Source organism: Rhinolophus ferrumequinum, chromosome 10 (genome assembly GCF_004115265.2).
Source record: "Rhinolophus ferrumequinum isolate MPI-CBG mRhiFer1 chromosome 10, mRhiFer1_v1.p, whole genome shotgun sequence".
Taxonomy (NCBI): domain Eukaryota; kingdom Metazoa; phylum Chordata; class Mammalia; order Chiroptera; family Rhinolophidae; genus Rhinolophus; species Rhinolophus ferrumequinum.
In genome coordinates this window covers 84,719,367-84,747,159 of record NC_046293.1, presented here as the reverse complement: position 1 = coordinate 84,747,159, position 27,793 = coordinate 84,719,367, and the positions used below count along the sequence as shown (strand labels likewise).

Sequence of the window (27,793 nt, the reverse complement as noted above, 5' to 3'; positions counted from 1 at the left end):
GAATGGAAAGCCCATAAACAGAGAATGCTAATGGGAAAACCTGATACATGACAGAGATAACATTGCAAATCGGTAGCAAAGGGATGAGACTATTTAATAAGTGGTGTTCAATCAGTTAGTTTTCCATTTGGAAAAAAATTTTTTTTAATGCATACTTCCCCTCCTTCACAAAATTAATTTCTATGTCAATTCAATAATTAAAATGGGAAGCAAAACTTTAATATTTTTATGAACTTATGGTTGGAAAACACAAAACATAAAACACAAGATTGCTAAATCTGACCATGGTAAATTTTTAAATGTAAATGTTTATTTAAAAAAAGTGAAAAGACAAGCTAAAAATTGGAATAAAGTATTTTAATGCATAAAACCCAGCAAATACGTTGTCCATTCATATTTCAATGGCTTAAATCCAACAAAGGATAATTATTCAAACTATATAAGGAAATCCTACAAATCAATAAGAGAAAAGCAAACAACCCAACAGGAAAGTAGGTGTAGGATAGGAGCAAAAACTTCTCAGAAAAGAAGCCTAAGGGGCCTAGAAACATAAGAGATAGTGATCAGGAAATGCAAATTATAACAAAAACCTCATATCCAACAGATTGGCAGTGGCTAAAAGCACAATACCAAATGTTGAGGATGTGGAGAAATAGAAATTCTCATACACAGCCAGGGATGACAAATTGGTACAACCTCTTTGGAGAGCAGTTTTGGAGAGTAGTTTGGAGACCTACCTGACAAAGCTGACAATGAGCATAAAGACCCCAGCTTTTATATCCTATCCACAAGCATCCACATGGAAGGATGTCTGGGCTCTGTCGCACAGGAGGCCTCCACCGGGGCTGCCATCATGTCTCTAGTGATCCCTGAGAAGTCCCAGCACATTTTGCCAGTGCTCAAAACCAGTATCAACCGGCGGCGGAAAGGAGCCTTCGCAATCACTGCAGTAAAGGGTGCGGCGCGAGGATATGCTCCGGTGGTGCAGGGGAGAGCTGACAGCGACCTCACCACGGGCCGGAGAGCGCCCTGAGGGTGAGGTGGCACGTGGGACCGCTGTTCCGCACAACCCCACCAGTACAAGATCCGGGACTGGTTCTGGGAGAGACAGAGGACGTGAAGGACGGAAAATACTGCCAGGTCCTGGCCAATGGTCTGGACGACAAGCTCCGTGAAGACCTGGAGCGACTAAAGAAAATTCGGGCCCACAGAGAGCTGCGCGTTCGAGGCCGGCACACCAAGACCACCGGCCACCGAGGCCGCCCTGAGGGCGTGAACAAGAAGAAATAATTCTGCAGGTCTGGCCTGGTAATCAATATTTTATACACACACACACAAATGCTTTGCGCAGAACTATGTATGGGGAAAATCTATATCGTTAAAGTCTCTTAATAAGAGAGTGAATAAAGAAAATTTGGTATACTCATAGAATGGGATATACATAGCAATCAAAATGAATTAACTTCATCTAGAAGTATCAACATAAGTAAATCTTGACACACAATGTTGAATCCTAAAGGCAAACTGCAGAAGGATAAGGTGATGCCAAGCCTTTTCATCTTATTAGAAGACGCCACCATCCCCCTGCATGATCTCTTCTCTGGAAAATTGCAAGAGCCTAAGAGCTTCCCACTCTAGTTCCTTCTTATACCATCTTCCATATGGCAACTAGGCACATCCCTGCTTATACCTTTCAATGGCTTCCCCCAGCCGTCTTAATAAAACCCAAACTCCTTACCAATGTCTCTTCGGCTTTCCTGATCTCCCCCACCCTCCTCCCCCCTCCTACCACCCACCCCTCAGGTCTCACCTTCCTCACTCTCCCTGGTGTTTACACTGCTCCAGCCTCAGTGCAGGTATTGTTCCTTCACGGACACACCCACCTCATTCTTCCGGGAGAACATCAGCACTTGCTAGCTGTTCCTTTTGTTTGACTTGTTCCTTCTCATCATTTAGGGTTCAATTTTAAATGCAGTTTTAAATCCTCGCAGGGCCTTTCCTCAGATCCCTGCCAATCCCCTGGTTCTCCCACCTCTCTGCCAATCCCAACCACACTTCAGTAGTCCCCCCTGGTCCGCGGTTTTGCTTTCCGCAGTTTCAGTTACCCGCAGTCAACTGTGGTTGGAAAATATTAAATGGAAAATTCCAGAAATACACAATTCATAAGCTTTAAATTGAGCACTGTTCTGAGTAGGGTGATGAAATCTCGTGTAGCGTCTCCACACTGTACACCGCTCCCTGCCCCTCCGTCACTTAGTAGCCATCTCTCAGTTATCAGGTGGACCGTTGCAGGATGGCAGTCCTTGAGTTCCAATAACCCTTATTTTACTTAATAATGGCCCCAAAGTGCAAGAGTAGTGATGCTGGCAATTCAGATATGCCCCCAAAAAGCCGTTAATGCTTTCTGTAAGTGAAAAGGTGAAAGTTCTCAACTTAATTAGAAAAAAAAATTATGTGCTGAGGTCCCTGAAAACAAATCTAAATAAACGTGAATCGAAAAGGAAGGAATATGTGCTAGTTTTGCTGTCGCACCTTAAACTGCAAAAATTCTGACCACAGTGTGTGACAAGTGCTTAGTTAGGATGGAAACAGGATAAAATTTGTGTGTGGAAGACATAAACAGAAAATACATTCTGACTGACAACAGCTTGTTGCATCAGAAAGCACTGAGCCCATACGAAGACTTCAGCAAGGGAGCCCCTGAAACCAGTGACGCCAGCCATTTACTGCAAGTAAGGGATGGTTACACAGATTCAGGAATAGGTTTGGACTGAAAAATATAAAAATTACTGCAGAGGTGTGCCTGCCAAATAAAGAAGCTGCTGCCCTATTTCTGGCACAGTTGAAGAAGTTGATTAAGGAGAAAGGATACCATCCAAAGCAAGGGTTCAATTGCGATGAAACTGGGCCCTTCTGGAAGATGTCCAATAGAACCTACATTCATAAAACTGCAAAGGAAGCACGAGGGCATAAAACATGGAAGGACAGTTGAACTTTGGTACTTACTCTGTGGCAATGCTGCAGGGCAAATGATAAAGTCAGCTGTAGAGCTGTAGAGTACAGAGCAAAGAACCCACCCACTCTCAAAAACAAAAAATATCTGTCCATGTTCTAGAAACATAAATGTGAGCATAAAAGATGGGTGACAGCCATCTTTTTCATGGAATGGTTCCACCAATGCATCACAAGAAGGGTGAGTGCAGTACAGTATTTTGAGAAAGAGAGACGGGGCGGGGGGGGGGGGGTAGACCACATTCACATAACTTTTATTACAGTATATTATTATTATTATAATTGTTCTATTTTATTATTAGTTATTGTCATTAATCTCTTACTATACCTAATTTATAAATTAAACTTTATAATAGGTGTATATGTATAGGAAAAAACATAGTATGTATAGAGCTCGGTACTAACGGCAGTTTCAGGCATCCACTGGGAGTCTTGGAGCATGTCCACCTCTGGGATAAGGGGAGACTACTGTATCCTATGTTATCATTTGCAGACAGTTACAGATGCCTGCAATTATCTTATGTATTCATACATTTGTATCTTTAGGACAAGGGTTTTTCCTATTCATCACCGTATTCCCAGGGTCTATAATACAGTAATGCCTAGCATATGGTAAGCACTCAAGAAATATTTGTTGACTTTTTTACGTACATTTTGAAAACTTACAAAACTGTGCTACATAATATCATAGGCATCTAAGGATGTAGAAAAAGATAAAAACATGAATGAGGAAGATATACAATAACGTTGGGGTAGAGTTTATCTCTGGGGAGGGTAGGTATCAACAGGATCAGAAAGTGGGACAAAGAGGCCTTAATCTCAATATGTGGGGGTTTTTTCATTGTAAAGGAAATACATTTATTAAATCTGCTTATTTGTTAAATCTGAGTGGTTGTTATATATTATATATATTGCTAAAGTGTTCTTTGTAATTTTCTGATGGAGATAGTTCATAATAAAAACACAATTATTTTTTTAAAAGATATTTGAAATGACAAAATTATAGAGATGGAGAACAAATAGTAGTTGCCAGTGGTTAGGGATGGAGGGAAGGGGTGGTGACTACAAATGGGTACCAGGAGGGAGATCTTAGTGGTGATGGAAAAGTTCTGTATCCTGATTTTGGTATTGGTTACACAAACCTACAGGTGATAAAATGGCATAGAATTATACATACTCTTTATACCAATGTCAGTGTTGTGGTTCTGCTTGTGCTACCGTTACATAAAATGTAACCACTCGGGGAAAGGTACACAGGGCTTCTCTGTCCCTCTCTGTACTATCTATGTAACTTCCTCTGAATCTATAATTGTTTCAAAATGAAAAGGGTTTCTTTTTATAAAAACAGAACTACATAGCCCACCTAAAGTAACATTATTTCTATTTGACAGATGAGACAAATAAGTGAGGTCCCCAAGAAGAAAAGCAATTTGCAGTAAGTGGTGTATGGATGGGGCAAGGCACGGAGGTCTGCTGAACCTATAGTTTTCTTTGAACAACCAAGTCAACAAACGCATGTGTCTAGAATCGTTGGTAGCCCTTTGTCAGGACTCATAGCACAGTGACTTCCCAGCGAGTAACGCAGGCTGCACAGCATACCTGAAGACCCCAGATAGGAAATATTAAATCAGATATTAAAATTGCATATGCAAGCTGGCTTAAAATCCCAGCTCTACCACTTAGTAAAGAGTTGACCTTCTACTTCTCTTTAAGCCTCAGTTTCCTCATCTGCAAAAGGGGGACAATGTGATTATATACCACACGTGGTGTTTAAGTCAAATAATTCATGTAAAAAGCTTGGCATAAAACTTGGCACATAGTAAGACTGCAATTAAAAGTCAAGAAACACAGCCGATATTACCTGTGAAATAAGTCCAAATACATCTATTTGTCCCAAGGACCCTCCTATATATGATACTATCCCAGCAATAACCAGGTTTTAGTGCTGGGTGACGTGTGAAGGTTCTTACTCAGAAGGATTAAAATGTAGGTAAGCGGAGGTAAGGGTGAGAATACAGGTAAGGCAAACTCAATAAAATTACCACGATGGCCTATGCCCTCTATTTGCTATGAGAAATTGGTTGGGAGAACCATACCCTAACCAGAAAAAGAATATAAAATAAAATGCTCATTTGGTTTGTATAACCCTGTCGACTACAATAGGGTATAATCACAAATTCAATGCCAAAAGAATATAGACTCTATTAGATTAACCAGTCACAAAGCCAAAAATAGCGATATACTTGAAGTTCCCAAAGACTACAGTCAGACTATAGATTGTGGTTGCCTAAAATTAAACAGAGAAATGAGGGTACTTCTTTTCTTTGGTCAGGAACCAACTAAATTTAAAACTACTGAAACTAGATTTAATCTGTGACAGGAGGACCAGTCTCCACTTTCAGCTGGCCGAAGAAAAGCATTCCAGCTCCAGGAGCACCACACATGCAAGAAATTGGAGACTTAATTTATTCTCTAAAGGTACGTTAAAGTTGATGGCAAACCCACTTGAAATTCTGAAACCAGAACAACAAAGAATGGTAGAAAGGATTGGTCTTGCCACTGAATTTATAATGACAGGGTCTACGACATGTCTTCTGAAATATATAAATCAGGTATCTTAACAGGGAGCAATATAAAATACAACTCATTTTAAAAACTAAATCACAAAAATTAGTTAAAATTTCGGTATTTCTAACGTTACTTGAACTCAGTAAAATACGTGTCTGTATAAAAAGAAAAAAAGGCAAAGCATATTTTATTTTCAGTAATGACTGAGATTCCAAAAGCATAACCATCCCCCCTCATAAATGCTTTTAAATCAGTAATATTTATGACTAAAAGTGCTTGTTTCATTTTGACAACATTTTAAATACACTAGTAAATCTAAGTTGAATATCCATCACATATTTTGCAAAAGTAATGAAGTTGAGGTAATAAAGAATGCTTAATAAATCCCTACTTTTAAAGTATTGCTGACGAGAGGAATCAGTACTCTGTGTTTCTAGTTGGATTATTCAATTTGACATATTAACAGAATGTAGTAAAATTTGCTTAAAGTAGTGGTTTTATATAATGGTGAAATATTTTTTTAAATTTTTATTTAAAACACCAAGTTTTAAATGATCAGTCGTCTACAAGTACAAATTTTTCCCTTGACTTCAGTGTCTGAGAGCTGATATTTCCCCACTAACTACCTTATATAACATTTCTTGCTAGCAATGTAGGTAAATATGTATTCATATTACCAGCTGTCAGAACAACAGAATTCTCTAGAATAAATTTCATATTATTTACAAAAGAAAAAAAAGAGAATTACATCTAAAGAAATAAGATAATAATAAAAGGAACCAGAATATTTCTTCTTATGGAAAATAAAAAAATGGGAAAGTCATATCAATTCCATTAGTAAATTGTCAATTAAAGAATAAATTTGGGAAAGAATATCTTCTAAAGTCTTAATAGACTTAGAAAGTTAAAAGAGTTGGGCAGTAGGGATTAGAATAGTCAAGAAACATCTTTGTTTCACTTTTAAGCTTTTTTAGAGAATATGTAAAGAGCTGTAAAAATGAAAGTACTGTAATATTGAAGGTCAATTTTAGTCAAAGAAAAGGAGATTCAGAGTTAAGCTAAAATTTCCTGTTTTGATTTCCTATCTTGACAGTATCTGCCTTCTTCCCTAAATTTAAACACATTTTTAATTTGAATTCAATTATTATCAGCATTCAGATTATAAAAATGTGTGTACGAGTATGTAAAAATGTTAAAAGCATCTGAATTTAGAAACCAATTTATTTTTCCCTTCTTATTTCAAAAACAATTTATTTCCAGATTTCTAAAGCAATCCCCCAGGTGCTTCCTGCCAGTTGTGAAGACCGTTCTATTTAGGGACAACATGGGACAATCCTTTTCACCTCCTCTTTCTTCCTTCCTGCTGGCTTCTGATGCGTTACTAGGAAATTAAGAGTTTGAAATGAAGAGTTTTGATTAAACAGGCTTTCTATGTCTGTTGGTTTATTTCCTTTATTTTAAAGCATTAGTTTGTATGATAATGGAGTAGCTTACAAAGCCACAGAGATTCAGACCTTAAATGGGAAAATCATTTTAGTTTAGTTTAGTTTTGGGTTTGTTTGTTTTCCTTTCTGCTGACACCTAGCTCCTATTCTGATGTGACTATGAGTTTCAGATGAGTTTTGAGGGTGAGGGAGCTGGGTTTTGAAAGGGCCATTTTCCAAACAAGCAGGTAATTTGTGAAATAAAACACTTGTCAAAGTTCTCTGATTCCCAAAGAGTTGACTATAATCTAAAAGGCATTTTGGGGTGCTAATGGCAATTTAATAGCAACTTGAACCACAGGATTTTTGAAACTTGATTTACATCTTGGTCTCTGGTTATATCTTAGTTTCATCTATACTAGGTGTTACCTATAAAAAACTTAAATTAAAAATAACAAATGAAGTGTTCCGTATAGGTGGAATGCTTTCAGCATTTGCAATCATAAGCAGATGTCTGCTTATGGGGGAGAGAGTCTAGATATAGTCAGCTCCCTGTGTTCATAACCACTGGCAAGGTTAATTCCCTCTCCAGAATGACCTTTCAGTTGCAGGAAATTGATTCTGTTGTCCCTAGAACTGGCCACGCCTGTGGTATCTTGAGTGGGTGTAGAGGGTATAAGTCATTCGTAGGAAAAAAAACAAACACAAAGAGACAGAGATAAGAGAGAAAGCTAGGATAAAGGGATAGAGAGTGGGAATGACAGAAAGTTGGAGGAGGAACTTGTGCTTAATCAATGTCTTTTAACTAAAACTAATTGAAGATGATATTATTAAACATTAAGAAAAATTTTTTCCGATTCTACCCCAGGATTTCTGAAGACTATCATCTGTTTTCTCTGGAGCCACAGTGAAAGCATGAAGCCATGTGCCTGCCCCTTAGCTCTGGATGTCTCTGGTCATGCCGGCTCTGAGGTTTTCCAGGCTGCTGGGCTCGGCCTCTTGCTGGTTCTAAAGGCCATAGCACTTAACACTCCAGAGACATACTCCCTGGAATGGAGATTTAACTTCCAGGTCATTTAATTAGCAAATGAACAAGCTTATTTGGCCTTAATACTAAATATGCTATTTAAAAATTAACAGCATTTTAAGGAAAACCCTCAATTATACTTACAATGTGAAAGATAGTAACTTATTTAAGCCTGAAATATTAATTGGTGAACCGATTTTGGAACGATTTGGAAATATTAACGATTTGGAAATGTTAATGTGCATACCTTTGACCCTAAAATCCCACTTCCAGAAATTTACTCAACATATATACTCGCAGAAGCACACAGCCACGTCATTGCAGAGATGTTTCCTGCATTGTTGTTTGTAATAGCAGAAAGCTGGAGACAACCTAAATGTACACTAGTAGGGGATTGATTGGATGAATGATGGTGCATTTATACCACGGATTATTGTGCAAATGTTCATAAGAATGAGGTAGAGCTCTTTGTTAGCAATAAAAGATACACAAAGCTATATAGAAACAGAGAAATCCCAAATACTAAATTTAAAAAAGTCAATTGTAGAGCAGAATGTATAATACTATCTGTGTGTGTTTAAAAAAAAAAAAAGTTTAAATATATACTTAGTATCTTGCATTAAAAAATTCTGGAAGAACAAAAAGGAAACTTTTAATAATAGTCACCTCTGAGGGTGAGACCGGGGGGCTGGCAATTTTTTTTTTCACTTCATACCCTCCTGAACTGATTGGATTTTTAACCATCGTAATAAGTATGCTATTACTTTCAGATGAACTGAAAATCTAGCTAATCATAAAAGCTGCTATCAAACCTACATGAACAGAAGCAGAACGGATGCTCTTTTAAGAACCAGTCCGTGGGAGCCACCGTGCCTGGCCATATTGTTCTGTGGCGGGATAACCAAGGCTACGTGATCAGATGTTAACCCACTCGACGCACAGGAAAATGGTAAACACACCCGTTTAACCTCAATACTCCACACATCTGGTGTGCTTCCAGATATTAAACACGCTGACAATGGTCAGTTTCTAAACGTCCCCTTCCTTCCTAGGCTACATGGCAGGAGGACCAGGAGTCCCGGAGGGGCGCTGGGATGGGTCTGGGAGGAGCGCCCCGGGTCACTGCCGCCACGGGGCTCCGCGCTGGGGCAGGCTACGCACAAACAACTGTTTCTGCATCACCCAGTGGCGCCGCGATCACTTCCCGGTGGACAGCCTGAGCGCACGTCGTCGTAGACCTTCAGCCAGCCCTCGGAGGAACTGCGTTTGAAAATTCTCAAGTAGAAAGAACGGAAACTATTAGGAGATTCCTTCTCCCGCGGGCACTTTCTTCCCCCTCCGGTCTTTTTCATTCTCCCTTAACTAGTTCCTAGAAATATCCACCGGCTGCTTCCTTTCTGGTCTTGTATATGTAAATCAAAGTCACTGGTTTCCAGTCTCTCTGCTGAGTCTGGGTTTTTACCTCCTTTGTTAACCATACCAGTTCTGCTTAATTAGCCTGCTTATTAAATGTCTTTTGAAAAAGTTGGGTTTGAAGGTCTGCAGCTTAAATATTCCTTCCAAATCTAAAATTTTCCTCTTCTAAGAATTAGTTTTCGATAAGGCATTTTTAAAAAAATAGTCATTTTGCTCCAAGAGTATTCTGAGGTTTAACTGAAATCCCAGCAAGTACGAACTTGTTATCCAGCCAGTTAGTGTTAAGGGAGAAATCAGTAAGTTAAAGACCAGTTAACTCATCGTATTAACCAGGTTATATCTCTCATTTCTTCGCTAACCATCTCTAACGTGCTCTTCAAATATTTATAATATAAATGAAGAAAGGACTGTGATTTTCACGTGTAAACTGGGAAGCTAACTTTTCCAGAGTCCGTTTATTCCCAAATCCTGCTCTCCCTCCCTCTAAAAAACAGCAAGAACAGAAAACAGCAATCAAATCTTGAGGTTAACCCCAGGGTAGTCTCTCTGGTTACTGAATTGAGAAATGTTATTAGAAAATAAAGGGAAAAGGTGCTTTTTTTCCTAAAAGTTTGGGGGCTAGTCTAGTGTCGCTGGCTAAAACTGTATTTTACTGTATCAGTAATTCTTAAAAGTCCACATATTTGCTTCTTTTGGTCATAAATCCATATTAACAATCCAGTATTTGGTCAACGTTCTCCAGTTTGGGCAATAATGGAAGGGGCTGTTAACAGCCCTCAAAACTGAAGTTCCTTTATTTCTTCTGCCACTTGAGAAAAAGTTCTGCCACAAAATTTTAATAACACTAACTTCCTACAAATCAATTTGGAGACATCTAAATGTGTATTTCCTAGAAAAAGTGCCAGACATCAATTTTATCTGGAAACCATAAACCATCAAAATACATCAGACCACAAAACTATACATTTCTGGACCTCACAAGAAGCATGGCAAGGAATTTCAGCCAACCAATCAAAGAGCTCAGCTGCAACTCCACCTGCAGACCCCAACCCTAAAATTAACCACTGCTACCAACACAGGATAGGTAACCCCACACACATACACAAAAATTAGTGGGTAGAAATTTCAAATCCACCTTCTCAATTCTGGTTTAAGATTACAGAGGATTATTCAACCCACCATCACACTAAACTTACTTTCAAAAAAAACAAGTAAATGGAATTATTTGCGCCCTGTGGTATTGTATGTGAAGACAAATAACAGAAAACTTGGGAATTTAGGTAAAAGCACCATTTCCTAGAATGTCACAGTTGGTATAACCTCTGTAACTAGAGTAGGGTACAATTGTTGTCCATAGTGACCTTGAAACAGAAAGTGCCTTTGGAATCCGTCAGTCATTTAGTCAACACCTAAACTGAAAAACATAGTGGGGATCACAAGGCACTTCCTGCACGGAATTTGCAGTCTAGTTCAAAAAGATATGAGTCCCAAAAAAGTGTAGGATTGGCAGGTGGAGAGCAGGGGAGTAAGGGATGGTGGTTTTTTTCATGTGTTTCATACTACTTGATTATTAAAACCACACTTACACGTATGACTTTGATAAAAGTTTAAGCATTAAATAACAATAGCAATGGAATGGAAGGTACAGAAGCAATAAGAATTTTGCTGTAGCCAGAAACTTGATGAGGGAGTTGGGGTACACATGGAATCCTCCCTCTGCTTTATGTCCCAAATCAATCAACAGGTTCACTCTGTCCCCAGAATCTCCCACAATTTCTTCCCCTCCACCACTGCTTTAGGCTGCAATGACCTCTCCCAATCACCTCTCCTCATTCCTCTGATGCATGCGTTCTGACCTTTTGTGACCCCTTGGGTAGTCAAGCAAAGACTACGGACCCATTCTCAGGATACTGTGTTTAAATCATAAAATTAAATACACAGATCACAAAAGATGAATTCTATCAAAATGCACATATCAAATTATTTTAAGTTGTGACATAATAATATATGTACTTCTTTATTAATCCATTAAATGACAAGATGTAGCTGTGGGTCTAATGGCTAAGTAATTTGGGTTTAGTGAAATGTGTAAAGGGTATTTTGAGGTATTTGCAACAACTGTAATATGATATTAAAATGCCTGGTTTCTATTAGTGATAAATTCACCTCTTCTGCTAATTCTACCGTGATCTGCTGCCTGGATTCATATTTGAAGGAAATGCTCAATTTCAGTTAGAGCTTAGTGACAGTAACAATGTCATTTTTTTCCTGTTCAAGTCCACAGATCCCGAGCATTCCATCCATGCAGCTCTTGCAAGTCCAAGGACTGGGCTAAGGGGACCTGATCTAGGGTTATGCCTCCCCAGACGAGCTTTCTATGTTACCACCAAATCTGATGCTGTCATTCTTCTACTCAAAAGCCTTCAATGGCTCCCTCATTCTCGGGTGAAATACAAACTTCTGAAAGGCAGGCAAAGCCCTTGGTCCTCCGTTTCTGCACTCATCAACACAGGCTTATCCCCCAACCCCTTTAGTTTCCTCTTTTGCCTTTGAAGCTCCACCCATAATGCTAGAGCTCAATTCTCTCACAGCTCCATGTTGTCCTCTCCTCTTGGGATTCCCTCACCCTGCATGTTGGTCAGGCCAACTCCTTCTCTTTAATGCCCGGTCAGAAGCTGCCTCCACTCTGATGCCTCACCTGACACCTTCAAGCAGAGCCGGATGTTTCATCTCTGCTTCTGCTGCTCTTTGTACATATCTCATTATATTGATTATCTTATTGTACAGTTAATCCTTGAACACCACGGGGATTTTGGGTGCCGACTCCCCACCCCACCCTGCACAGTTGAAAATCCACGGATAACTTTTGATTCCCCCAAAATGTGAAGAAGAAAAAAAAAGTAGCCTACTGTTGACCGGACACTTTGCCAATCAGATACAGTTGATTAATGCATATTTTGTATGTTTTACATATATATATATTACTGTATTCTTATAGTATAGTAAGCTAGAGAAAATGTTATTAAGAAAACCATAAAGAAAATACATTTACAGTATTTATTGAAAAAATCCACGTATAAGTGGACCCATACACTTCAAACTTGTGTTGTTCAAGGGTCCACTGTACATAATTGCTGGCAAGTATGTCTCCCCACTACCCAGAGCCTCCTTGAGGACAGAGACTGTGTTTTTTCACTGTCTTCAGGACTTTGCTTTGTCCTGGCACAAGTAGATGCTCAGTTAAATATTTGTTGAATAATTGAGTGAATGAATGACTAAATACATGAAAGATAAATATGAAGGAGAAGTCAAAACTAACACTACAGTTTCTAATTTCACGTAGAAAATGTAAAATGGAGAATTGTGTTCATAAAGTTTTAAACAAGTTGTGAAAGGGAAAAAATTGTGTTCATAAAGTTTTGAATTAAGTACATTTTACATATTCTAATTTTTTCAAAGTTAACCCATGAATACAGTAGAGGAAAACTGTCCGTTAAAATATGGCATTTATTTTGGTATTCTGATTATACATAAATATGCTGTAGAAAAAGACCCCAATCTAGAAATAGGTTGCATCATAAAACAAGGCTTGCAAACCAGTTGTCTGGAATTTAGAATACAATTTCCCTCAGAATCCAATTTAAAATGGTGATAAGGTGCCAAATTTATCACACAAAAGTATATTTGATTTGTAATGTTCCTGAGTAGGTCCATGTTTAATTGAAAACTGGTAGAAATAATACTATTCAATCCTATTGCAATATAGCTAATTAAGCAAAACAGTAAGCAGTAGTAGTGAATGTGAACATTATTTGTCATGAATACTGACAATGGAGGAACAACAGTTTAATTTTAGTAGGGTTAGGAAGCCAGAGAGATATTAGTGAAGATCAGAAGGAAGCTCTGTTTATTTCAGAAGCTTTTGAGAAGCTTTCTATTTCAGAAGCCCCAGCTCTTTAATATGCATAATTTCACTTCAAGATTCAAGACCTTTCCTTTTGGCTCAGAACGGCTCACACAAAGGAAAGAGAGAGATTATTTTGAGGTCTTTGAAAAAGTTTTGAAAGACAAAAAGAAAGGAGGAATGGAATTAAAGAGGTTATGTGTGTCTATAAAGTTTACCTGAGGCTGAATTAGCCAAACTAGAGAGAAAAAAGAAGAAAGAGGTACATATGGCGCTGTATGTATGTGTGGTAGTTAGTACTGCTGCTCACTAAATATGTCTGTTTTCTCCTCCTCCAGGGAACGACTGGACTGCTTGGCCCCCTTGTGGTTGGGTGGCACCATTTTACAGAGTTCTGGCCAATGAATTGGGAATAGAAGTGACAGGGCATTTAAATGCCAACAGAGATACTTGGATTTCTCCTTTACGATTGGCTCAACATCCTGGCCACGTTTGAGAAGGTGGCTGCTTTGTCAGCCTCTGTTTTGGAATGACTAAGAAAAGAGCCTCCTTGGTGACATATGACAGATATGTATGGGTAGAGAATTCTTCGTTATTTTAAGATCTAAACCATTATTGCTTAAAGTCACTGAGAGTTTGGGGTTGGTTTACAGCATAACTTAGCTTATTTTGACTGACACATTATTCACAGAATTTACCTCCAGAGAAAGAAAAGGGGTGATAAGGAAGAGATGGTGGGTTATGGTCATACTGGATAGGTCCTTGAAGGAGATTAGAAGGGAGGAGAGGTGGAAATTCAGATGGAAGAGATCCTTCCCAGCTGGATGCTCAGGGTTTGGGGAGATCTTATATTACTTCTGAAATCAAAGTCCTAATAATACCACAATTATTAATTGGACAGACAGGGTCATAGCCGTCCATATTAACTGCATTTGGTGAAAAGTACATGCCTAGCATACACCACTGTGGTACATGCTCGTTGCAGGCCTCCCAGCTTAAAAGCATTTGTGAGCTTATTGAGAAAAAGAAGAGTGAATAAACGCATGGGTTTTGGAGTCAGACTGGCCCGAGTTCAAATCTCAGCTCTCCCTCTTCAGTCACTAAATCTCTCTATGTGTCAATTTCCTTATCTGTAAAGTGGAGATAAAAGCAGAACCTATATCAAAGGTTTGTTGGGAGCACTAAATGAGGTCATATTTGTAAAGCATCAAATGCAATGCCTGGCATTACAAAATGTTCTAACTTTTTCCAATCCCCTGGAAGCCCAAGAGTTGGTTCGCTATGGAATGGCCACCTGACTGCCATGCCTGGAACATCATGAAGCTGCAGCTGCAACCTGGACCTCTTGGGAGCTTTCAGCCATTACCAGGCTCAGTGATACATGTCTGCCTCTGCCTATGAGGTATGCACACACCCACCCTCCTAGGGTGTGCCCCAAGATCAGTGTGTGCCTCACTGAAAAACAGATCCAGGAAAATACAAATACGCAAGATGGAGAGATTAAGGCAGGATCATTTATGCTCTAAGATACTTTTCATTTTACCAAAGAATCCAAGAATTCCCTTAGTACCGTGTTTCCCTGAAAATAAGACCGGATCTTATAATAATTTTTGCTCCAAAAGATCCATTAGGGTTTATGTTCAGGGGATGTCCTCCTGAAAAATCATGCTAGGGCTTATTTTCTGGTTAGGTCTTATTTTCGGGGAAACACGGTACTTTCCAGGTTTTGTTGTCCTCCTCCTCTCTCCTCTCCACCACTCCTGTTCCCTTCTCTCTATGAATTGTTTGACAGAGAAAAGTAAAAATAAAACTCAGTGGCATCCCTGTCTATTGAGGATTAATCTGAAATGAGAACAACATATGTATTAATAAATGGGAAAAATGACTTGCGAAAACATAGCATTTGCCCACAATTGTCTGGGATCACACCTATTATATTGGCCAGGGAGCAGAGCAGACAGTCCTCCAGGTCCCTTGATAATGAAAATTCATCCAAAGAGTTACTGTGATAATGGCTGATACAAACCAGATTCCTGTTTCTCCATCAGAACCAAGATCTAAAAACCCAAGTCCAAACTCTTTGATTAGAGGGTAGTGCTCAAAGATCCACAGCCAGACGAAAATAGAAAATTCTTTTAACCAGAATAAAAATGGAGTCAACTGATTCCAGCGGTGAAAAAGTCCGGAGTTAAGAGGAAGTTATTTTTTCAAAATAAATGAGACTATATTATGGCATCAAGGCAAAATCTACATTACAGCTCAAGTTAAAGCTGAGACTCCCCAGAAACATGGCGCTTGCCTCTCCTCTGGCCACCCCCACTATGGTGTCAGAGATTGCTCTCACATCTGGGCACACGAGGTACCTCACTGGAATAACCCCAAAGCATGAAGGTGCCAAGCTCCTTATTTTACAGATGGGATACCTGAGGCCCTAGGAGAGTCAGTATGTGGCCCGATGTCAAACAAGCAGAAGTGGACCCCAAGTTTTCCGATTCCTAGTTCAAGGCTCTGCCCACTGCATCACCTCTTCCACATTCCTGGGAACAGAATCTGCCGGTTACCTTCAACTTGCCCGGTGTGGAAGCTGGCCTTGAAGGGGAAGCATGAGACCCAAAGCCCCAAACTCCAGCGCAAATGGCAGCCTGCAGACAAGGAGAGTAACGTCTGTCCGGGCCCCTCCTCGGCCTCCTCCCCATCCCTTCACGCCTAGCAGTTCACATCTAACCAGTCTCCTTAACTCCACTCTTGCTTTCTCCCAAGCCATTTTCCAAAGGGCCTCCAAAGAGATGATATAAAGCACAAACCTAGTTCCGTTACTCCCCTATTTTAAAAAGCTTTTATTCATTGCCCTCTGGATAACTTCCAAGCTGTGCTGCCAGGCTGACCAGATAAGCCCCTGCTCACCTCTAGCCTCCTCTTCAACCTTTCTGCAGAAAGACCTTCTTCACCAGGAGGATTTTCTGCCCTTTAATCTTTACCCCACGAGGCAGGTTGATGGCACCTTGTCCACACTGCCTTAATCACTGCATTTTACAACAAACTGCTCATCTAGTTAAAGCTCCTGCGTAATGTGGTATCTTGAGATGTAGAGCCCAGCAAAAACCTGGGTTTGAACCATGTCTTCACCACTTACTGGGCAGGATATTTTCTCTCCCCAAGCCTCAGTTTCATTTTTAATAACTGGGGAAATACATACCTTACCAGTTTGTTGCAAGGGTTAAATGAAATGACAATGTAAGGTAAAGAACATATTAGATCGTTTAATAAATGCTAGTTCCTCTCTTCTCCATCCATTCCCATGGACTATAAGAGCTCCTTTAATGCAAGAACATGTTTTACTCTTTTGTATTCCTGTTTAATAAGAGTAGGCACTCAATAAATGTTGGCAGAAAAAACGAGAGAGGAGGGAGGAAAGCAAATGAGAACGAAGGGAGGAAAGGAAAAAGGAAACTAAATAAAACGATAAGAGATCCTGGTATTCGGAGCTAGAAGAGTTGTTTTAAACACTAGTTATATGACTTTGAGAACGTCCTATCCCTCCTTACTAATAACATTGAAAGGACATCTGCAGATATGACTGTGTAACTAGGAAAAGACGCTGAACTAGGAGACTGGCAGATCTACCAACAGAAGGCAGTGTAGCCCAATACAGGACTGGCACACATATTTTTTTTTTAAAAAAAGTTCATTCCTCATTGTTTATTCGTACTCTATTCTAAACACTGAGCTTAATACAAAGGAGGATACAAATAAACCATTACCTAGCTCAGTAGTGTGTTGTTAAACCAGCTGTTGTGGGGGCGGGGGAGGGACGCTTAATTTGTAGGTCTGCCAGTTCCTGTGGTGTAAATACTCCTGCTATGGCTTGATTTCCATCTACCAATATTTACTCATAATGATTTAGCTCACAAAATCCCTAAGTATTTAACAATTGGCTCTCAGGAGCACTCAGCACACCACTGATTCTCCATCCTCCTTAATTTTCTCATTCTTGCCATCTTTTTAGTCACTTTGTTATTCATTACCATCCTCATTGCCTGATGGACAGGGAAAATAAAATGAGAACAGAGAAGCAGCTGATTTTTCTGTCCGTGGTTCTAGCAAAGGAGATGGAATCGGGAGGCAGTTGAAACTACTAGTATTAGCTAGATGTATTTATCAGTTCCAATTACCCCATTCTCACTGACCCTATTACTGCAGATAACTGAAAGCAGATGGTCCCATTAAATGTGCAAAATGCAAGCACCCTTTTTGACCAAATATAGAATTGATGGCCACAACCTGGAAATAGAAAGGAGGAGAAAGAAACTATGCTGGAAACCTAAGAAGGGTCAAGTTTATCAAAATGGTGGTAGGAGGGTTAAAATGGGAAATGAAACAACTTCTCTGCGTAGAAATAACATGGAAAATATTTTCCTGAATGTTAAAGATCACAGCAGCCCGCTGGACCAAAATCTAAACAGGAAAAAGCATACCAAATGAACAGAATGGAAAACCATTTAGCAAAATATGAATTTTCGTCTTAACACGGTTGAAAACTGGGGAGATACAAAAAAATTTTATGAAGTTCTGTGATGAGGTTGAAACCTCACATATTGTCTGCACAATAGAATAGGGGGCTCTTTGGGTGGTAGTAATTCTTAGACAAAAGAGTATCTCCTTTCCCCCCAGCAGGACTTGGGCTTGCCTTTCTCTTCCCTCTGTTTCTAACAGGCAGCACCACATGACTCATAATACTTCACAAAATGCATGCCTGATCTCTAGGGCAAGTTCAGAGTTCCTGTAAGGTAGGATGTAGTTAGTTCCAAGGGAGAGTGTCTACAAAAGCAGTTTTATTTTTACAGCTCAGTGAATGTTTGCTGACATGAACCCCATTCTCTGTGACAACACTCTCTGACCCAGCCTCTTTTGTTGACAAAGCTCCTGAAGGGGTAGAAAGGAATATCCAGCTTTGCTCCATGACTTCAGCTTACTATCTAGACATTTGGGACTCCAGGGCTTTTAGAGCCTACCGTAGCAACAGCTGTTACTTCACTTTGGTAATAAACTTAAGTAACCTGAACTCAAGCCACATAGAGGAAAATTTAGAAAAATCAAAAATATGTGAAGATGGGAATAAAAGAAAAATATGCCTATGTAGGAGTGAAATGAGACTATCACAGAATCATTCTTAAGTATTTCCATTCCACTCAAATGAAGTGGAACTTGACAGTGAAGAAGGAGCCTCTGATACTTTAAATTAAAAAAACCTTAAAACATGCACATAACAAAAGTGTGGTATTTGGGTTCTGGCTACTTGTTTCGAAAACTGAAAGGAATAAAAGAGAGAGACTAAGAGACAGATTTAATCTTAAGGTATTCTGAATCACTCAGTTACCCAACTCAAGAAGAATAGAATCACCCTCTGTCACTGGAATACAATATGGCCAGCAGGGCAGTGTCCAATGAGCCAAAAGGGCAATTTTATGGTAGGAAAGGGAGAAAGTAAGGCAGGAATTAACGGTGCCATTGTGCCCATGAGTGGGCAAAAGAAAGAATGGGTTCCACTGGTGTGGACAGGAGGGGGGCAGTCACCGGACACGGCTGTGTGTGAGTCACATCTGGCAGAGGCAGAAATGAGATCACAAAACAGCATGGATGGCAGGTTTTAAACTTTAAAACAGCAAATACGTTAGAAACGTGGAGGAGTTCAAATGCATGCAAAACTCCCATGTGGATCAAGACATCATAAAACCCAGAAAAAGCTGGTTATTTGGAGTGGGGTGGAAGGAGCCAAGAACTGGAATTGTCCCATATAGTATTCCAAAGGCCTGCTGTCTAATTTCAGAGGGGAAAAAAAAAGTGTGATGTCAAAAGAACTCTAGAGCTTACAGGGTGGAGAAGAGTATTGACAATTTAAATCAAGAGTAGAAGGATGAAGTTTTCACAAATACTAAACCTGAGTTAAAACTTGTGTTCACTGACTTTGCCATTGATTCACTGGTGTCTGTGTGTGTGTGTGTGTGTGTGTGTGTGTGTGTGTGTGTACACGCACGTGCAAATGTTCACACGAATCTCCTGACCTCCCGGGGTCTGAAAATCTTCTTCAGTAAAAGAACGAAACTAAAATACGTGACCTGAAAAGTGGTTTCAAGCTTTAAAATTCTAGGAAGTTAAAACAGGGAGAGAAGACAGGCCTCTTAGTAAAGGAAAGGCCTCGAAGGAATGACAACACTTTTTTTGCGCCAAAGACTAGAAACGACCACTGGGAGACAAGCGAGGCCTCAGCCCAGCTGTTCGATGTAACCACAGCCACTCACCCCCTTCCAGCCTGTGCCCACACCCACACTGCGCAGGGCACGGCTGCTCTCAGGACATTCCACCCAGTGGATTATTTGATGACGTCTCTGTCTCCTACCCTCCTACCAGGGTACAATTTTCTAAAAGCAGAGAAAATCCTTCCCAAGAAAATAAACACTCCCAAACAACTGTCCCATTCTGTTACCTATTTGGATTACATAATTACTATGAAGTCAAGACCTTCTTACTGACACGCCAAAAAAAGAACTCTCGGCTCATAAACTGAACTGTCCAGAAACCAAAAAGCAGTTCTCCCCAGCGCCCACTGGAATGGAACGAAAAACTTCAGGGCCTCAACTCTGCTCCCAGTGGAAACTCAGATCAAAGTATTTTAAGTTTGTGGGGACATATAAGTCCCAAATATGATATTCTTCAACAATGGCAACAATAATCCATATCCTCACTAATGTCCCAAACTGCCCTGCAAAGGGAGATAACTCTGGATATTTTTCCTAGCTCTGTTGAAGATAATTTAGACAAGCGTACAACTTAACTTTTTTGTGCAACCGTCCATAAATGAGGCAGATAATTGGTAACTGGCATCATTTACCAGCCACCAAGTGAAACAGTGAACCCCCTCCTGACCCACTCCCACACCAGGATAAAACCAGCGGGCCCAGCTGACTGCAGTTCCACAGAGCACAGCGTTCATTAAGGTACCTATATTTTTCTGGTTGCTAGTTGAGGCAACAATAAAAGTGCTGAGGGTTCCTTCTATAGCCTGCTCTAACTTGTTCATGTGAATCAATGTAGAAATAGCAGCAATCAGCTCTTCGGTAATTCCTCTCCAGGCCTAAAAAGGGCTCGGATATTCCTGGAATGCCTCCTCACTCACAAATTAGGAGATGTGCTTATCTCCTGTGATCCCTGTATTTTGCTCATTCGGTCTGTGTCAGGATTAAATGAGCTAATGCATGTAAAGTAGTGAGTGAGCCTGGCACACAAGATCTCAATAAATAAATATTAGTAATTGCAGGGAGAGAGAGAGGGAGAGACAGAGAGAGAGAGAGAGAGAGAGAGAGAGAGAGAGAGAGAGAGAGAGAGAGTCTCCTGACGCTTATCAACTTACTTGGAATAGGAAAGACCAAAATGTAAGGCAACAGTTCCCCAGCACCCTCCCAGAGATGTCTTTGCTGTCCTCTGGTTTTCTCACAATTAGTCACTTGCTAGCAATAATGCTGAACTTTCCAGTCCCTCGGGTACTCATACCCCACCAGGGCATGCAACTCTTAATAACTGCAGAGAAACTGCAGAGTGTTTGAAACACTGAGAACAGAAATGCAAAAGACCTTAAGAAATTCCACAAAGCCCCTTGGCACTAGCCATGTGGGACTTTTGCCAGAGAATCAAACATTCCACACTAGACAACGGTTGTCGGTGGAGAAAAAGGGTCAATAATGCACAGAACCTAAACAGCTTAGTGGAAAGGGTATCATCCGATCATATACCCTAAAAGGATAGCTCTTCTTTAAATTTTAGACTACAAATTCTTCCTAAGGGACACCTAGCAATCTTCCACATAGTTGTCTTTACAGAGTTGTCTTCTTTCTAGGCACAAAACCATTTTTCAAGAGCTTGAGATAAGCAGGTTTTCCTGTAATTTATAAGCACAAATTATATGCTTCTGAGCACAGCTCACTTGGGGCACACATATGATATACTTGGTCCATCTTCCCGATGACACACCATCATATGTAGCTACACAGGGAAATTTTTTTTAAGGTGGCAAATGAATAACGTCTGGACTCCAGAAAAGATGGTGCATTTGCAACAGTCATGAGACTTTGAGGCAAAACATAAATCGCCATAAAACTTTTAGTTTTTATTTTGTATTATGCCTACTCAACCAGCAAGACTCAGATGTGTCACAATTTTTATAGTTTCTAAACCATATTTTTGGAAATACAAAGGGCATGAGTGTTATGCCTATTCAACTTGGCAATTCTTGTAGTTTCTAAAGCACGCTTTCCAAAATGCAAAGGGGAAGTATGACCCATAACTTCAGAGAAGGGCAAGTAATGCTCTACCTCTTGTTGTATATTTGGCTCCACGTGACGTAAGTTTTTATGGCAACCCTCTATTACCATGACAGCGCATGCTCTCTATGATTCAAAGTAATAAGTGCAACTTGTAAAAGTCAGGTATTTTTATTTAATACATTCTAATCAAATAGTAACAGCAGTAAATAAACACTTTGAAAAACAGGCAGGTATCCCCCTACAGCTGGAAGAAAATTAAGTCAAAGTTTTCTACATGGTAGAAGGGAGACAACTACTGATGGCCATGGTTAGACAATTCAAGGACGACTTGGAAATTTCTAAAGCCATTTCCAAAAAATCCATGGCAACAGGTTGGGACACAGCTACTTCAAAGGGTAAAATGTCTGTATCTACATGGTTTTATTAACAGGGATTGAGTGGCACCTGTAGAGCATGACATTCTTGTCTTTAGCCTTAAAGGAAAAGACAAAAGTCTTTTCTGTTTGCACCAGTTTGAAATATTTCTGAAGTAAGGCTCCCTTTGAAATGGATTACTACAGTACTCATTCACGTGGGAGAGTTCATACGTGTAGTAAAAAGACAAATACAGGATTTCATGGTCACTTTTTTGGTTGATTTGGTTAATTGCATAAAATGAAGGATAAATACAAGCATATCTGTCCAATAAAACCCCTAGCTACGTCAGAATGCAAAATATAAAATGGCCTAAAATAGACTGATCACCAGGCACATATATAAAATTGAAGTTAAGCCTGTGTCAGTTTCCTCCCCCTTCTTCAGTATTCCTACCTATTCCTACATACTCCTACGTATGTTGAGTTCTCTACTACTAGACCTTCTACCAAAAAGAAAGGAACCTCAGATAGGCAAGGCATTCTGATAAAATGTTACATCAGCCTTTACTTGGGATATTTGATTTTTAACTTAAAAGGATCAACTAGTCTTGGTCAGCCTTAGGAAGGGAAGCATTACTCAGGTGAAAATATTGGAGGGAACTTTAAATACCTAGCTACCTCATCACACATTTAAATTAGATTGACTTCAGCTGTTCTTAGAATTCCGTAGTTATCCAGAGCAGTCACTCAAGTTTTGGTTCTCTCTTATATAGCTGCATTCGGAGATACTCTATGTGAGGCATGTTTAGAAAAAGAGAAACACTTATACCTGGAATTTATATTCTTCCAAGTAATCTTTTAGTCTTGTTGGTAAAGGCAGTCCCCAGATGGTAGCCGTACATTTGTTAATGGTGAGTCTACAGAGATGCTGCAGAGGTGGAGCTGAAGCGTAGAGCGGTTTGGTCAGATAAAGGTGAACAGTGCCGTTCCGGGGGGCTTCTGGGCCCGTGCGCTTATCCTTGCACATCTGAACGTAGTAGTCGATCAGATGAACCACACTGTCAAACTGTTTCAGCTTGGACTTGACACATATGATAGAGTCCAACCTGAATTTCCCATCGTGGTATTCGATTCGCAGATTAGTTGGTCCAGCTGACGTTTTAACAGATATTGTTAGTAGGTAGTCTGAATGCGAACTATCTCTAATCAAGAAAGTTCCTTCTGGTGCCTCTTTTAATTTCTCTTTGGCTTCATTAACAGTCATACTTCCCCAGTACCAACCTGGGGTTTTTGTTCAAAAAGAAAAAAGAAAAGAGGGTAAAATTGTTATTAGAAAGAATGTTTTAAATGGGGCAAGTACTTGACAACATTTTTTTTAGTTCTAAAAAGTGTGTGAATTAAAGTTTACCAAAGGCTACCACAAATACATTGGGTAGAAATTTAATGAAAACGTAGGTCCATTTTATTTTATGAACACAAACTGTGAGCCAGTTTTCCTTTTTAAAAAAAAAAGGTAACTTTTTGTAGCTGTTCTTTAAAGTATCTTAAGATTTTTCTCCTAACGAAACAAAAGAATATTTGCAATATGACAAAGCATGATGCTTCCAGCACCACTCAGGTGAAATCAAATACTTAAAGTAAATTAGAAAAGAATCAGAAATTAGAAATAAAAGCGATGCCCTTAAAAAAGTGGAAAACCCAACTCCAGTAATTCCAAGAGTAAAAACAGAAGCAACTTTTTGTATGGTGGGAGTCCACCCCACCCTCCGACTCCCTGTCAATGGCTGCATCTCTCTGTACAAAGCCCTGGAAAGCACTATTATTTACTTGTCTCAAAAATGCAGTTCTAATACAATAGCTTCTGTTTGCTGCTCCGATTACAACGACCTTATCAGTCACTGAGAAATGAGCGAAACCTCAGTTGATAATTAGTACGTCAAGTTTACAATTTTTGGACTTTGCCTTAATCCAAATCCAATTTCAACCGTCGGTCTCCCCAGCATTCTCGATTTCATCTGCCCTCACCATCTCCCGGGCCCATCCCGTTTTTAAAAATGACTTAGAGACATTCCGCATTTAAGAAATTTGAACAACATGCTACCCCACCCCCACCCCAAAATTGCTCCGATTCCGGAACCTGCTGATCCCTCCGCTGAGGGAAAGACCCTTGGCCCGCACCAAAAGACCTCAACCCCAAGGGAAGGAACTTTCCTCTCTCACTAGCGCTACCAAAACTTCAACTTTGCCCCAAACGTAAGCTATTAGGATCCATATTTTGAAAGCCTTCATGCTTTGCCATAATCCCCCCCCCCCGCCCTTTTCTTCTTTCAGCAGCCGAGAGACGAAAGCGAGCCGCGCGAAGCGCAGGACTGCACTTGAAACCCGCAAGACCCTGGGCGCGCCGCCCCTGAAGGGCGCGTTCGGTGGGGGCTTCGCGGTCCGCGCTCCTCCGGGTTCCGCGGCAGCCGCCTGCGCCGCAATCTGTCGGTCCCTCGATTTGGCCGCCAAGATTCCCGGCTGCAGCGGCTGCACCGCCCGGGAGCCGCTTGCAGCTGAAGCTGCGGGCAGCGATGCACCCACTCGCCGCTTCGCACTCCGAGGAAAGGGAGGCGCCAGGCACTTTCTCCTGCTAGGGTTCGAGCCCGAGTGACGACCCCTGAGTAGCGCGGAAAATAATCAGGGTTCCAACGCCCTAAGGGCAATTTCCAAGGAGCCCTTCTAGGGCTCTGCCCTCCCCCAGGCCTCTGTCTCGAGAATCACTTTCCTTTCGCATTCCCAAGGATCGCGGGCCTTGCGGGCATCCTCTCTGCGGTCTCCCGCCCTGAGGCGGGGACTGGCTGCGAGGGGACGTTTTTTCATCCCATTCTTTGCTTCCCATCTCGCTCCCAGTTCCCAGCTGCGCTCCCCGCCAGCACAGCCCCCGGCAGCGTCTTTGGGGAGGCGCCCCCTCTCGCACGCGTTCCGGCGGTTCTGCTCCCTACCTGTTTGACTCAGCTCCCGCAAGGCCTTCGCCAGACGCGCCGACTCCGGGGACGGCTCCTCCGCCGACCCCGCGGTCCCCCACTGGCTCCGCGTCCCTTCCGCGCCATTCCCGGAGGGCTCGAGGCACCGCAGGGTCATGGGAGAAGGGTCACCGCGGCAAAGACAGGTGGCCACCCGAGCTGGGGGTCAGAGAGGGGCACGCGTCCTTCCTGGAAGTCAGTGGGAACCCCAAAACGCGTCCCTGCGGAGTATCCAAAATGGTGGTGGAGGAGAGGGGGGTGGGGAGCTGCTGGTTCTTCCTTCCCAGGTCCCAGTGAACGGATGGCAAAGTCCCCCACAAGCGCGGTCACCCACAGTTTGCCTGCAAAGAGAAAGTGTGGGGTTGGGTCAGTCCGAACTGGACCCCTGGCTGGGGTGTGGGTAGGGAGACACAGACATGGAAAATCCGGTGGACTCCTCTGTGTCTATGCTCCCGCACCATTTAACCCCAAGCATTCAATTATTGCCCTGGCCCAGCTCTAGAGACAGGAGGATAAAGAGAGAGTAGGGATCAGAGACGCCAGAGTTGGAGAGCGGGAGGGGGCCGTGAGAGGGGACAGGATGAGGGTGGGGACTGGGTGTCTTCCCTCCCGGGGCTGCTCGCTGAAATCACAGTCTAGTGTACAAGCACAGCAAAGAGTCACCTGCAGGCACGGTGTAAATAGGCCCTAGTCAAGGACAAGTGGAAAAAATTGTTTAAAGGAAAGAACAGGAGAGATCCCCAAATTGGCACTCCTATCGCACACTCCGCACGGCCCGGGGAGCCCCGGGAGGAAGCACCCGGCACAAACCTGGTTCCCCGCCCTATAGCGCAGCGGGGCTCCCAGGACCCGGGCCGCCAGCTGCGCGAGCTGCTGCATCCCGGGCCCAGAGGCTGTCTCGCTCCCCTCCCCCCCTCTTCCCAGTGTCCGCTTGGGGCTGGGGTGGGGGGGTGGGGGTGCCGCAGAGCGCTGTGGCGGCGGCTCCCGGGACCGGGCGGCGGCGGCCGCTGCTGTTGTCGCCGCGGGCGCTGTCGAAGAATCGGCCCGAGCGCGCAACCCTCGCGGGGGTTCGGAGCCCCGACCCGGGCCGGGGCCGAGCAGGCGGCGGCAAGAGCCACGGGACGTTCAAGACAACGAACACCGAGCCCTTACCTCGGCCTCGGCTGCCGCCTCCGCACCCGGCAGTCACCCCTGCGGACCTGGGGCGGGGGAGACGGGAGGGATCCGGGAGAGGAGAGGTGTCTGCTCGAGTTTCCCCTGTTGACTTTTAATTTGGGAATGAGGTGGCTGGGGATGCGACGAGCCCGGCGCTCAGCGACGGCAGCAACCGGAGTTCTCAGAGCAGAAGACAAACAAAAGCTCCGGGGATCATCGCCTAGACACCCCAGGCTCCGATACCCCCTTCCGGGCTCGGACACCCCCAACCCCCGGCAGCTGTTGAGTTTCCCTCCGGCTGCGACCAAGGAGGTGGGAAGGACAGAGGGAGGAGTAAGGAGCCAGGACGGGAGGCAGGCGGGTGGGGAGGAGCGGGAGATCAGGTTATTAGGAGGATTATTAATTTGGATGGCAGTTTAGGAGGGAAAAAAAAAAAAAACTCCAGAGACTTCCCGACGCCGGGAAGGAACCGGAGAAAGCCGGCAGTAGCGCCTAGCCGCGAGGCAGAACCGCGGCTCATCCTCTCCCCCAGCGGCTCTAAAGTATGGAAGCCAAGGCCGCCCGCCGCCCGCGGCCGCGCCCCGTTGCCCTCCCCAGCGACCCTCCTGGGGCGGAGCCTTCGGGCTCCTCTGACCAGTACCTGCAGCCAGCCCCCGCCCGACTTCCTCCGGCAACCGGACTGCAGGCACAGGGGATCCTGAGGCTGTGCGCCCGGGGCCCCGGTGCACACTGTCCGCGGCCCGCGCAACGCCGGTGGCGGCGGGCAAGGAGGCTCATGCTTCAAGGGAAGCCCAAGGCTCGCGAGCCGCTGCGGCGGCGAGACTTGGCAAGAGTTAAATGTCTGTCCCCGGAGCGAAGTGTGCGCGCGACTTCCCAGCCGGTCGCGCCTCCCTCGCTCCCCGCCTCCCGGCCGGGTCCGCGCTCCCCATGCGCCCCGCCCCGCTGCTGCGGAGGCCGCTTTCCAGGAACTTTCCAGGAATTCACCCCACGTGACCGCGGCCCCCGCTACTGCTTTAAAAAGGCTGGGGCGCTACTGCGCAGGCTTCAGGGGAGGCGGGCTCAGCGCGCGGGTGCTGGGCAGTGTGCTGTGGCTGCCTAGGAACCCGCCCTCCTCTGACCCCACACTCGGGAGTGCTTCTAGACGCGCTGGAGGAGCTCCCGGCCACCGCCGTCCCCGCTTTGGCTGGCGGAGCCTGTCCCCCTAGCCTTGCCAGGGGTGCGTCGGAGTCGAACGAATAACAGACATCCTCGCCCCCTCGGCCCGCCGCGGGGGTTTGCCTTTCCAATCCCCTCCGCTCCTCCACGCGACCCAGGCCGCACATTTTGTGAACCGCGTGCAGGAGAGACCGCAGGTCCTCGTAAGGCCCCTTCCACTCCAAGGCACTTGAATGGGGTGGGGGAGGCCGTTCTCCGGCCCCCGTGCCCACGCCCGACAGCGGGAGGGTGCGGGCCGGAGGCAGTCCCCTCGGTCCAGGTCCTAGAAGGCAGCCAGTGGCTGGAGAGTGGCGCCTCCTTAGGCGGCACTGGCCACTTGCAGTCCCCTCCCCCAGGCGGTGCTACTCGCAGGCTCCCGCAATAGCCCAGCCCGGCTCCTCCACTCCTCTCCACTTC

At 43.1% G+C, this 27,793-nt stretch overlaps 1 protein-coding gene, 1 long non-coding RNA gene and 1 pseudogene across 5 annotated transcripts; 2 read left to right on the top strand and 1 right to left on the bottom strand.

Moving 5' to 3' along the window:
- Positions 1-754: 754 nt before the first annotated feature.
- LOC117029258 (40S ribosomal protein S18-like) lies at positions 755-1,290 on the top strand (annotated as a pseudogene).
- A 4,128-nt stretch (positions 1,291-5,418) lies between these two features.
- LOC117029373 (uncharacterized) lies at positions 5,419-9,524 on the top strand. Its single transcript, XR_004424215.1, has 3 exons — positions 5,419-5,490; positions 8,802-8,980; positions 9,084-9,524. It is a non-coding gene; the product is annotated as an uncharacterized LOC117029373 (long non-coding RNA).
- A 12,010-nt stretch (positions 9,525-21,534) lies between these two features.
- Positions 21,535-27,040, bottom strand: SOCS2 (suppressor of cytokine signaling 2). Of its 4 annotated transcripts, XM_033118646.1 has the most exons (4): positions 26,823-27,040; positions 26,180-26,362; positions 25,007-25,368; positions 21,535-23,306 (listed from the first exon to the last, which is right to left on the bottom strand). In XM_033118646.1, the coding sequence occupies exons 3-4, from the start codon at positions 25,143-25,145 to the stop codon at positions 22,849-22,851; spliced, it is 597 nt and encodes a 198-aa protein (XP_032974537.1). In that variant the 5' UTR covers positions 25,146-25,368; positions 26,180-26,362; positions 26,823-27,040; the 3' UTR covers positions 21,535-22,848. The 4 variants fall into 4 exon arrangements, with proteins under 4 accessions (XP_032974537.1, XP_032974536.1, XP_032974535.1 ...); XM_033118645.1 differs by lacking the exon at positions 26,180-26,362; XM_033118644.1 differs by lacking the exon at positions 26,823-27,040 and having other exon boundaries at positions 26,180-26,732.
- Positions 27,041-27,793: the final 753 nt, after the last annotated feature.